We start from the raw sequence: 13,510 nt of genomic DNA on the forward strand, positions 1-13,510 counted from the left end.
TAGTTCGGGATCCCCAAGAACTCCACTCTCTGATCAATCCATCCCTCCCCCTATCCTAGGTAGCTGAATGACCTTCGGAAGAGAGGAGATGTCAGGAACCAGAACTCTGACCGAAGGTAGACCAGCTGCTCTAGCCACCACTGAAGCTGCTGTGGGGCCAGTCTCAAGCACCGAGCCCACCAATGCTCCTATCCTAGAAAGGAGCGGAAGGTACTCGCGGTGGAGTCCAGGGAAGCAAACTGTGACATGGAATAGGCGCTCTCCCTGCTCGGCCGCTGCTGGATCGAAGCCATGCTGCCAAGGTCTGAAGAAGGCCCGAGCGCCCCTGATGTCAAGGGGACTCATGGCTAGGACCTGGGCCACGCTCTGGGCTGTCTCGAACTCAATCTGGTAGTGTCCGCGGCCCAGTAGTTGAACGTCCAGGATCTTGCCCACATCTGGGCCTAGAGAAGATCCCGGATCTCCCCTCTGCTGGGGCGAGTGCCGACTATACGGCAGATGGTGGAATGTGCCTGGAGGCGTTCCACCTTTGCGGCGAGGCTCGCTTCCTCTTCTGGCGAAAGAGAAAGCCTGATGGGGGTATCCTCAGGGGCGGGCGAGGGGGCTGCGGAAGAGTCCCTCTGAGGTGGGGCGGGAGGAGCCTCCATCAGTGTCTGAAGCTTTGTCGAAGGCGAAGCGTAAACGGAAAGCCCTACAGGAACCGAGCTGCACAAAAGGCGGAGCGGGGAGGGGCGGAGAGGGAAAGGCGGAAGACGGAGGAGGAGGGGGAGAACAAAGGGGGGCGGAAAGAAAATGAGGGGAGGGGATTAAAACAGTGGTGGCGAAAGGGCAGGGGGGGGGGAGGGGGGGGGGATGAAACACGGAAAGGGTGGGGAGAGGGCGAAGGGAGGCGGAGGGGGCGGGTCACGGAGAAAGGGGAGAGAGCAGGGGCGCGAAGGAGATGGAGCAAGGGGGGGGGGGGTTGGCGCGAAAGAGCAGTGGCGGGGAGGGGCTGGCGCGAATGAGCAGAGGCGGGAGGGGGCGAATGAGCAGAGGCGGGAGGGGGCGAATGAGCAGAGGCGGGGGGAGTAGACGCGAAGGCAGATAGGAGGCGGGGAGGGGGGTGTGCGTGCAGGCTGCAGCGCGAGCAGGGGGGGAGCGGAAGCTTCAGCGAGCGGGATCGACAACTATTCGGAACTTTCTTTGGTCACGGCTTGATTGCTTGGGACTGTTTTGCTTCAGTATATTCAGCATAGTTCTCTCCAGATCTCTCTCTCTCTCTCCTACACTCTCTGTTCAGCACATTCTAGTGCCACTCTGCTTCCGCTCTGTGCACTCTTTCAATAGAGGTATCATGCCTACTACACGCATGATTGAGGAGAGAGATTTCTTTTGGCCAAGTATGCGTAAAGACATTGAGGCATATATACGTGCATGTCTTACTTGCCAAAAAGTGAAATTTGATAGGCAAAAGCCTCCAGGTTTGCTTTAGCCATTGCCTATTCCCTCGCAGCCATGGGAAAGCATTAGTATGGACTTCATTATGGATTTGCCTAGATCCCAGCATGGGATGGACCATTGTGGACAGGTTTAGCAAGCAAGCTCACTTCTTGCCCGTCAAGAAAACCATTAAAGTTGATCATATGGTGAAGCTTTTTCTTGCTCACATCTTCAAGCATCATGGTATGCCTAAGTCCATTGTTGGGGATAGAGATCCCAGGACTACAAGCCTCTTCTGGAGGGCTTTATTTGATAACATGGGCACTAAACTTGAGTTTTCATCAGCTTATCACCCCCAAACAGATGGCCAAAGTGAAGCTGCAAATTGTCGGCCTGTTGTGGACAAATATTCCTGCACAAAACCTCATAAATGCTGCACTGAAAACCATGCCTTGTCCATGCTGTTGCCTACTGCCTGGGCACTTAGCCACCTACTGTACAATGACCTGCTGCCAGCCGACAAGCCACCTGTACCTTACCATGGATGGTGATGCTACCAAGAATGATATTGATGATGCTGAAGCAAACACCAATGGTGCTTCTACTGATGATGCTGACATTGTTGTCCTACATGTTGTCTAACTGATGCTAACTGTTGACTAATCAGGGATTAAGACTGTTCATGGACAAGATTAACCATGGCACAGCAGCTGAATGAAGGGCGGTACCGGCTGAATGGAAAGTTGTATCTTCTTTACCAGCCCATGTACTCGCTGTACCGGCTGAATGGAAGGTTGTACCTGCTGTTTCAGATTCTGTACCTGTTGTACCAGCCCATGTTATTGCTATACTGGCTGAATGGAGTTGTACCTGCTATACCGTTTGTTCATGTGTTTGCCTGCTATGAATGTCCAATTCATGGGCCTGGGATGCCTACCCGTAAACCATGCGATTGCCCTGTATTCTGACGTGTTTTGTGGCCTATGAATAGGTGGTAAGTGCACTCAAAAACCCCTGTATTAGTTATTAAAATGCTTTGTAATGTTTATAACCTTTGCAGGTTCACATTCATTTAAAAATGGGAGGACGTTTTATAAAGTGCCCACGGCCCAACTTGGTGGGCACCCTAGTGGCCACAAAGTGGGGGGTGGGCACCCCATAAGTGAGGGGTGGGTGTCTGAAAATGGCATTTTGTCCAGCCCTAAAAAGGGGATTCATCTGGATTATTCTGAATTTATTAGATTTTATCCATCTTTTTTGTGTCTTGCTGCTGGCCGACTGCCCTTTCACTGGCCAACCAGCAGCCCCCTTGACTATATATAGCATTGCCTCTTCATTCAGTCTTTTGTACCACTTCATAGACATATCCGGTACGACATCATCTATCTGCTGCTGCTGCTGCTGTTGGCGCTTGCCCTACATCAGCACATCTTCTTCGTTGACAACATATCTATAGTGTTTTCCTTCAGTAGCATACCTTGGGATAGCAGCCCACTCTCTGCTACATATCATCAACAAAGCCTGCACCACTCGGGACGGCATCCCTCTCTGCTCTTCATCACCATTCAGGTACCGCAACACCCTGCACCCTTGTCACCAGAGTCTGCATCATCATCTATCTGCTGCTGCTGCTGCTGTCGGCGCTTGCCCTACATCAGCACATCTTCTTCGTTGACAACATATCTACAGTGTTTTCCTTCAGTAGCATACCTTGGGATAGCAGCCCACTCTCTGCTACATATCATCAACAAAGCCTGCACCACTCGGGACGGCAGCCCTCTTTGCTCTTCATCACCATTCAGGTACCGCAGCACCCTTGTCACCAGAGTCTGCATCATCATCGACATAATTATCACTTCACCTTCCACTGCTCATTACCACCTCGGAGTGCCTCTGCATCCACCGACACGAGCCTTCGTCACCGACCGTGCTTCAGCTCTTACATCCTCTTTGCTTCTGGACTGGTCTACTACTCTCAGTCACCTCACAGCAGAGGGCTCTTGTACATATGTTAACTCACCATTTTATATAGACTCACTCACCTATTTCATGCTGTGTAGTTTTGCTCTGATCTCTCGTACATCCGGTCCTTTCATCCTTTTGCCCTCACATGGTATTAGAGCTATCGTGAGCAAAGGGATTGAAGACCTCGAGAGCACACAGCATGGATCGTCTACCCGCACTCCCGAAGAACCAATTTTTCTCACCAGAAATTGATTCTCAAAACTCTAATCTGGACCACACAGGGAATGGGACTTCTTACTCAGAGGAGAGCCCCGCTCAAGATCTCACTTTGGCAGACGATCAACCCATCTACATCAACTCACCTTCACCACCTTTGCCTTCACGATTGCCCTCTCTGACTTTGTCAGACTTTGTTTCCAGAGGGGGATACATTCCTTCTACCAGAGTGTCAGTGTGGGACCCTAGCATCCTTCATCTTCTCTCATGGTCCCCTTTTTGGCCTGAGAGGGGCCCTAAAAAGGAGATTCATTTGGATTATTTTGGATTTATTAGATTTTATCCATCTTTTTTTGTGGCCGACTGCCCTTTCATTGGCCGACCAGCAACCCCCTTGACCATATATAGCATTGCCTCTTTATTTAGTCTTTTGTACCACTTCATAGACATATCCGGTACCACATCATCTATCTGATGTTGCTGCTGCCGGCACCTGCCCTAGATCAACACATCTTCTTCATTGACAGCATATCTGCAACGTTTTCCTTTAGCAGCATACCTTGGGACAGCAGCCCACTCTCTGCTACATATCATCAACATTTCATATCAGTTCATGGGCCAGCAGCCCTCTCTGCTACACAGAGCTTGCACGAGTACACCACTCGGGATGGCAGCCCTCTCTGCTCCTCACCACCACTCAGGTATTGCAGCACTCTCGCCACCAGAGCCCGCATCACTCGGGACGGAACCCTCTCTACTCTTCATCACCATTCAAGTACCGTAGCACCCTTGTCATGAGAGTCTGCATCATCATTGACATCATCATCACTTCACCTTCCGCTACTCATTACCACCTCGCAATGCCTCTGCATCCACCGACGCGAGCCTTCGTCACCGACAGTGCTTCAGCTCCGACATTCTCTTTGCTTCTGCACTGGTCTACTACTCAGAGTCACCTCACATCAAAGGGTTCTTGTACATATGTTCACACACCATTTTATACAGACTCACTCACCTATTTCATGCTGTGTTGTTTTGCTCTGATCTCTCGTACATCTGGTCCTTTCGTCCTTTTGCCCTCATAGTGGGCACCCATGTGGCCAATGCTTGGTGTGGGCAACTAATAATCCATGCACGATACATTTTCATCTTCTCTTGCAAAACAGATCCGCACTTTCTTGCACACCTACCTCTCCATTAGCTTTGCTCATTGGAGGTGCTACACTCAACCATTTGCAAAACCGAGTACATAGCCACAATCCTCATCATAAGGGTGCCCTACTACACCCCTCCGCATCGGCTTTCCACCTACTTCACCAGGGCAAGCCAAGTGCTAGTACGAGCACACCAGTGTGTGTGGACTCGGAACACCGTAGACGCGTTTGCTTCTCTCCAGCGAGTGACAAGAAATTGTTGAAAGTCTTCAACGGAATTCTTCTCCGACAAGCATTGTTTGGTTTTTGTATTCATTTCTTTGTTTAGGGAAAATCTGGCTATCACAGCCCGTGAATCATTGTACAAATAAAATACGCTTGGTTTTTTTTTGGGGGGGGGGGGTCGGCCCAAGTTCTAGCCCCAATGTGGTGTACATATGCAATTTTCAGTTTTCAACTTTGTTAAGTTTTGTGCTATGTCCATTTCATTAAGTGTTCAAGTGATTGTTATTTCCCAGTTTCTTGAGCAAACCCTAGGAAAAACATATCAGAAAGGTTTCAGAAATCTTGCTCCATGCTTCACCTTATGCCTTTAGTTGGTTTAGGGTTCCTTTCATACCAATTGTCAGCGGCTTGTCAAGACCAAACCCTCTCCGAGATCCCCTAGATAAAAGACATAAGCATAGTTAATCCATATTGGGGGGGAGCAAGCCGGGTTGGCTGGTTGGAAGCTCTAGTCGGCGAGAATAGGCTACAAGTTAGTTGGCTTTGGGGGGGCCATTTGGGGCTCATAGTTCATCCAGGGGAGTAGCCCTTCACGAGCAGCAGAGCAACACGTCTTGGGCCATCATCCAGGATTACTTTAGCTTAGACGGAGACTTCACCCTTGGGTTTCTTCTAGGGCAGTAGGGTGCACAGGTCAAAGGGACAAGCAGTCCCTTGTGTTCTGGTTGAGCGAGAGAGGCAGCTACAATGGTAGGATCTTGGAAGCCACAAGTGTGGACAAGGAAGGGGCCTAGCCCATAAATAATGTCACCATTGGGAAACGAGACTCGCTGAAGCTTCCGCTCCCCCCCTGCTCGCGCTGCCGCCTGCACGCACTCCCCCCTTCGCGATTGTTCCCCCCGCCTGCCCTGTCCTCGCCGCCCTCGCGTTTGCTCCCCCCTCTCCCCTGTCCTTCTCGCACCCCCCGCCCCAGCTCTGTAGCGCCCGCCACCCCCTGCTCCATCTCCTTCGCGCCCCCCTGTTTCTCCCCTTCCTCAGCGACCCACCCCCTCCGCCTGCCTCCGCCCTCTCTCCCCCCCACCCCCTTTCGCGTTTCCTCCACCCCCCCTGCTTTTTCGCCGCCGCCTTACGCCCTTCCCCCTCTTTTTTGTGTTTTTCCACCCCCCTCTGTTTTCTCTGTCTTCCGCCTTCCCCCCTCCGCCTTTTGTGCAGCTCGGTTCTTGCAGGACTCTCCGCATTTGCTTCGCCTTCGACCTAGCTTCAAACACTGATGGCTCCTCCCGCCCCACCTCAGAGGGACTCTTCCGCAGCCCCCTCGCCCGCCCCTGAGGATACCCCCATCAGGCTTTCTCTTTCGCCAGAAGAGGAAGCGAGCCTCGTCGCAGAGGTGGAACGCCTCCAGGCACATTCCACCATCTGCCGTATAGTCGGCACTCGCCCCAACAGAGGGGAGATCCGGGATCTTCTCCAGGCCCGCCTTCTTGTAGATGTGGGCAAGATCTTGGACGTTCAGTTACTGGGCCGTGGACACTACCAGATTGAGTTCGAGACAGCCCAGAGCGTGGCCCAGGTCCTAGCCATGAGTCTCCTTGACATCAGGGGCGCTCGGGCATTCTTCAGACCTTGGCAGCATGGCTTCGACCCAGCAGCGGGCGGCCGAGCAGGGAGAGCGCCTATTCCATGTCACAGTTTGCTTCCCTGGACTCCGCCACGAGTACCTTCCGCTCCTTTCTAGGCTAGGAGCATTGGTGGGCTCGGTGCTTGAGACTAGCCCCACAGCAGCTTCAATGGTGGCTAGAGCAACTGGTCTACCTTCGGTCAGAGTTCTGGTTCCTGACATCTCCTCCCTTCCGAAGGTCATTCAGCTACCTAGGATGGGGGGGGGGGGGGATGGATTGATCAGAGAGAGGAGTTTTCGGGACTCCCGAACCAGTGTTTTATATGCAGGCAGGTCGGCCACATGGCCAAGGCCTGCCCTCGCAGGAGACCCCGACCTTCACCGCAACAGCAGGCCCCCGATGGCCAGCCCACAGATGCGGCTCGGTAGGCAGCCTCTGGGACACCTGTTCAGCCCACAGAGACCTCGGAGTGGTAGCCTGGACAGGGGCACCGTAGAGGGAGACAGCCACAGCAGCACGCCCAGAGACCGAGGCAGCAGCAGCCACAGTCTCAGCATCACTGGGTTCCAGTGAGGAACAGCTTTGCTCCCCTCCAGGAGGAGACCCCAGCGCAGACTGAGGATCAGGAGATGCCAGCACCCCCTCCTTCGCCCCCACCCCCCCTCCCCCGTCCCCCCCTTCCGCCTCGCTTCCACCTTCGCCTCCTCCCGTTCCCGCTCCGGTTTTGTCAGCAGCTCCTTCTCCACCCCCTTCTCCCCCCCCTCCTCCCCCTCCTCTCGCCTCAGCTCCCCGGGAGGCCCTGGCAGTACCCTGGCGCTCACCTGCAGTCCGGCGGGCACTGAGCACCGACCTTGCTCGAGCACGGCAGAGGGGCTTGGGCATTATAGATCCAATTGATCAGAGTAGAGCCTTATTGGGGAAGCTTATTGTTCGGGGGCTGCTTCCAGGCGCTGAGCCTTGGAAGGAGCTTCTTTTTCAACGACTGCAGGCTAGGGCTCCCCCAGCAGGGGGCACTTGGGCACCAGAGATACGATGGATCTTCATAGAGATGAGGAGGACAGGCCTCAGTAGAGGATGGGAGGACAGATTTGCCTTGAGCATCCTGCGAGCTTGGGAGTTGCTGAGACCGGGGCTTTCTCAGAGACCTACTTGTGATGAGGAGCGGGCCAGACAGCCGCTCATCTGGAGCCTAGCGGTACGCACAGAGCAGGGTCATATGCTCGGTTCTCGGCCTTGTCTAGCCTGGGGACCATTGGCGGCAGGCCCAGCACGTAGTTTTGGAGACTGGCAGGCCTTCTGCAGTCTCCCAGAGGAGATCCAGGTGGAGAGGCTGAGTCACTTCAGAGGGGGGCTGATTATGAGGGATGACATTCAGGAGGCACTCACTGAGGAGTGGTTCACGCCTCTCGAGCCAGCGGCCCCACGGTGGATGGGAGCCTTTACACAATTGGAGATCCTGATTGCTATCAGAGCTTGCACTGAGGATGGTAGATGCCTTTACTATGAGATCCAGGATGAGGGCAGACTTCAGAGAGTGGAGGCGGAGTCGCCTTTTGTGACATGAGAGGGATGAAGACCGTAGTAATCACAACCTTAGTCTACACTTAACTGCACTTAATGATGTTTAAGAGACAAACAGATATGTGTCAATGCAATGCAGCTATATTAGATGAATGAATGATATTACAATGAGATCCGAATGGATCTGTACTGCTGAATATGCTGCCTATATGCTGTAAATGCGGGCTGAACTGCTGTCCACTCCTTCCCTTGTCTCCTGGAGGGAAACGCTGAAGGGAGGCTTAGGGAACAGATGCTGAATGCTGATGATATGCTGAAACGCTGACCTGTTGGGCTGAACTGGCTGCGTTTTGCTGATGATGATGCGTTAACTGATGATGGCTGAACTGATGATGCGTTAACTGATGATGAGGCTGAGGATGATATGCTGAAACGCTGCTGATCCAGATGGAGGATGCGCTTCACTCTGATGAGCCTGCTGATGATTGAATGGATGAGGCGCCTGAATATATATATGGGTGAGAGGCTGCTGGTCGGCCAGGTGGACTGCAGCAGTCGGCCAGTACATATCCCCATAAAATACCAATATAACCAGTCGGCTGCCTCATAAATGCCTAAAAATGCCTGTAAAATGCTGATTAAATGCCTGATAATATCTATGATGCTAATGATGCCATGTCACTGTACACCTGACTGGTGTGCACGTGACATTCCCCGCTGCTAAACTGTTGCTGGGTGATAAACCTGGCAACCTTCGACTCTTCTGCGATCCTTCTCCTCCGAACCACTGCCCCCTTCTGTCTTCTGCTGGGACTGAGGCCGTCTGCAGGAGTGAAATCCTTGAGCCAAGACGCTATGTACTGCGGGAACTGAATGGCAAATACCTGAGTCACCCCTGACCTGTTCCTGGAAACCTTTCACCTACCATCTCCGTCGTACCTGAAGCTCTGAACCTCCTGAGGCGATGTTGGAGCAAACTTCCGTCTTCTGTGGAAGAGAAACCCCCTTGCTGCTGCCGGTTGAAGTCCAAAACTTATGTCCTCCTTTGATGATGGATGTCATTCTTCCCTGAGAGTTCATGGGCAACATGTATGCAGGACTGACTGCTAAGATGACTGCTAAGATAACTGCTATGCAAACCATGTGCAACCCTATATGCTGTGCAAGAATGCAGATGGATGGGTTACTGATGCAGACCTAAGGGAAAATCCCTAAGGGTGGCTTGCAAAATTTTGAGAACTGGGTTTAACTGTGCGGAAGCGATAAAAATGAAGACTGACTGAATGACTGATGAACTAAACATGATCTAAGGCTGGTTACCTGTAACGCTCTGATACCAATGTGACATGAGAGGGATGAAGACCGTAGTAATCACAACCTTAGTCTACACTTAACTGCACTTAATGATGTTTAAGAGACAAACAGATATGTGTCAATGCAATGCAGCTATATTAGATGAATGAATGATAATACAATGAGATCCGAATGGATCTGTACTGCTGAATATGCTGCCTATATGCTGTAAATGCGGGCTGAACTGCTGTCCACTCCTTCCCTTGTCTCCTGGAGGGAAACGCTGAAGGGAGGCTTAGGGAACAGATGCTGAATGCTGATGATATGCTGAAACGCTGACCTGTTGGGCTGAACTGGCTGCGTTTTGCTGATGATGATGGCTGATGATGATGCGTTAACTGATGATGGCTGAACTGATGATGCGTTAACTGATGATGAGGCTGAGGATGATATGCTGAAACGCTGCTGATCCAGATGGAGGATGCGCTTCACTCTGATGAGCCTGCTGATGATTGAATGGATGAGGCGCCTGAATATATATATGGGTGAGAGGCTGCTGGTCGGCCAGGTGGACTGCAGTCGGCCAGTACATATCCCCATAAAATACCAATATAACCAGTGGCTGCCTCATAAATGCCTAAAAATGCCTGTAAAATGCTGATTAAATGCCTGATAATATCTATGATGCTAATGATGCCATATGATGATGCCATGTCACTGTACACCTGACTGGTGTGCACGTGACACCTTTGGTTGCAGAGTGCATCTTTCAGAGGATACGGGTAGTGGCCGCTGCTTCCCGGAAGTGGCATATTGATCCAGACCCTACAGATGTAGACTCTGATTGGCGCATATGGGCATATGCTGTGCGCCCCTTGGCCCGGCTCCAGTGGGACCCTGGCGAGTACGAGTGGCATGATCCTTATGCATCCCCCGAGGCCACAGAGATCAGCTTTTCCAGTACACTGTTCGGTTGGGGAGACATATTTTGACTGCGAGGAGGATGGTCTCTCCAGCTGCATCGGAGCATTGGCGACTACAGGGACTCTCACAGGAGTTGGACCAGGCTCTAGGCTAGTCGACAGGCACGCAAGATCTCGACTTTCCAGTGGCTGGTCGCCCAGGGGCTCTGCAGTTGGCACCTGGCTTGTCTACAGTGGTCTTCCAACGGCCTGCGTCCGATGCGGCCACCCTTTGGAGACACAGAGACACTGCCTATGGGACTGTCCACAAGCGCAACAGATTTGGCTGCGGATGCTGCGCATTCTGGGCCCCCTCTCTCCAGAGGGCATGTATACGTGGGGTGCCGCTGCTTGGTCGACTTTGTCAGGGCCTGCTCTGGGATATGAGACGGAGCAGGACAGCCAGGCCATCAGATTCATTAGGGGCCAGCCTCGCCTTGTTCCTTCACCGGATTTCTCGTCCGCCGGTTGGACACAGGAGAGGGATCAACGATGGGAGCTCCTCAGCACCCTCACCATCTGGTTCACCTGGAGAGCTCGGTGTTTCAGGGCCTTTGAGGGGAGACAAGAGCCACCAGCAGAGACAGTTCGAGGGATTTGGCAGGAGTTGATCCACACCATGCGAGGACAGTATGACCGCATCCGGGGCGACTCGAATGAGGCGATCTTGCGGCGCCAGGCCTTTCACACCACTTGGCGCAGCGGCCCCTTCTATACCCTACACACGGGTACCCCCGGCTGGCACTAGTGACTATAGGCCACCTGTTTGGCTTTTCCCCCCCTCCTATTGTATGATATAGCCTCTCAGTTCTTTGTACTGATATTTGTACTTTTTTGCCCTAGGGAGAGTCTCCCTAGCTGCCTTGATTGGATCTCTGCTCTGCTTTCTTATGAGCAGGAGAGGGTTTTTGTAGCCCCACGGGCGTTTTTTATATAACTAATGAAAGGATCTTTTCTCAGGGGAAAAAAAAAGTTAATCCATATTGGGTTTCTCAAGCCCAAGCTCACCTCCCAACCATAGATCCACTACATTGGATCAGCCCCGAGCATAGGGGTCAAGGCTCCCATCCATACAAACTTGCATCTATCAACCTTCGCATCCCACCAGGACATGCCCCAAGGGGTCATCCGATAGACTATGTATGTCCATCTATGGACTAGCACGAGTGGGTTATCAAAGTACTAGTAGGTACTGACTATCACAATAGTGCAATACAATAACATAACCCACTCTATGGGCTTATCCCACTTATATAGTCACTTATGAGTTATAAACAGCTATAACTCATGGGATTATTACTTATGAGCCTTGACCCATTTTCCCAACCCCTAGATTAGGTTGGCTAACCCTACGGTTAGCATCAAGTCATGACACTAAGTTACACTATTTTAATTTGTGCAAATCAATCTCCTAGGTCCATGAGAGGGCAATGTCAAACTTAAAATTCATCGTTCCTCGCACTTCGATGCTAGCCCCTTTACTTGAAGCCCTATTGTTGCCGTTAAACAACTAAACTAACTCCTCCACATTAAGTACCCAAGTTTGGGCAAACCTACACTCATGGGTTTCTCCTCTAATATCTTCTTCTTTAAAGTCTAAAGAGCCACTCACCAAGAATGAAGCCTATTTCCATGGTGTTGCATATGGTAGTGCCATCCTAGAGTCTAGATCATCCTTGTCCTATTGAATTTGATTGTAATAATATAACAAAAATAACCTCATTATATTTGAGCTTCACATCTAGCTACATGAATAATACAATCAATCCAGCAGTCAGACCATAGTAAAATCATGCAAACACATGAAATGAATCACAGCAAGACTAAGTGTTACCCCTACCTAGGGCCTTAGAGATCCAAGACACTCTTAACCTCTTTCAAGGATGGGGTATACAGCGATACATGACCAGGATATTGAGGATCCCAAAAAGGATTCATTGACCAAAATATTTGCCTCCCTTGAGGCTGTTTTACTTTGTGCGCAGTCAGTGTTGAACTTGAAATTACATCGTTCCTCGCACCCCGATGCTAGCCCCTTCACTTGAAACCCTAGCACTGGACGTCTGCCATTTTACCAACTGAGCTAACTCCTCCACATTAAGTACCCCAAATTGGGGCAGACCTACACTCATGGGTTCCTCCTCTGATACCTTCTGTGTCCGTTCATTGAGATAACCTACTTCGATGATGCTGCCTTGAGTAATTCTGTCCTAGAGTCTAGCATGCAATTTCATTTTAAAGGCAAATATGACCTCATTGAGATAACCTACTTCGATGATGCTGCCTTTAGTAATGCCGTCCTAGAGATCCTAGTGCAATTAAGTTTGATTTTAATAACAAATATAACCTCATTAAATTTGAGCTTGACTTCTGAGTGTGCAGGGCTTATCAATGAAGCCGAGCATGGCACCATGCTCAAACTGGCTTAACCCATGTGTAGAACTGTGCCAAAAACCTTAAAAATAGATGAAAAATCCCAAATTTGGGTCAAAAACTCCTGTGTAAAAACTGTATCAAAAACCCTAAAATTGGGGGAATTTTCGTGCAAATTTCACATATCTTAGTAGGTGGAAGTGCTGTCAGTGTCCTGACCTGGTGTAGCAGAGTTGCGGCAGGTAAGTCGCGGCGGCGAAAGCAGAAAAGGCTGCTGTATCGTGACGAGATTCACTACCCCCATCTTTGTACTCAATTCACAGCACCATTTGCATAAGGAAGTAAATGGGTCTTTTTTCTCGACGTCGACAGGGCTACAATTTGAAGGTTGCAATAGGGGGCACACAATGAGTAATAAATAAAAATCAATACATTAGTTTGGATGTACATTAGTTTTGGGGTGGCCTGTGAGACCTTAATACATTATAGGCAAAACAAAAGAAATGAAACGGTTCTCTCTCTCTCATGAAAGCGGTTTTCCAAAGGTTCCAACATGCTGCACGCTCGTCCTTCACATTCCGTCGATTAGTTTGGAAAACTCAGGTGTGATTTCTATCCCTACACGGCATCCTTTAGTAGCGAAAACCTCAGGTCTCGTGCAGTTGTTTTATTTGTCTCCGCGATAATCCCCGCCATCTTACGATGATGAGCGCTCGCAGAGGGGTGGAGATGACCGTAGCAATTCGACGAAGGATGATGTTAT

General features: G+C 50.8%; 1 protein-coding gene across 2 annotated transcripts in view; it reads right to left on the minus strand.

The window, feature by feature from the left end:
• Positions 1–13,169, minus strand: part of LOC147613409 (uncharacterized) — a 53,653-nt gene extending 40,484 nt beyond the window's left edge. Inside the window, exon 1 of one of the 2 annotated variants that reach the window (XM_086781343.1) lies at positions 12,967–13,169. In XM_086781343.1, coding sequence (XP_086637469.1) covers positions 12,967–13,051 — 85 coding nt within the window. In that variant the 5' untranslated portion in view covers positions 13,052–13,169. The remainder of the gene's footprint in view (positions 1–12,966) is intronic. The other variant, XM_086781344.1, reaches the window with a different exon arrangement.
• Positions 13,170–13,510: the final 341 nt, after the last annotated feature.

The sequence above is a fragment of the Cibotium barometz genome, chromosome 43, assembly GCF_041138505.1.
Source record: "Cibotium barometz isolate CiBa-2024 chromosome 43, ASM4113850v1, whole genome shotgun sequence".
NCBI lineage: Eukaryota > Viridiplantae > Streptophyta > Polypodiopsida > Cyatheales > Cibotiaceae > Cibotium > Cibotium barometz.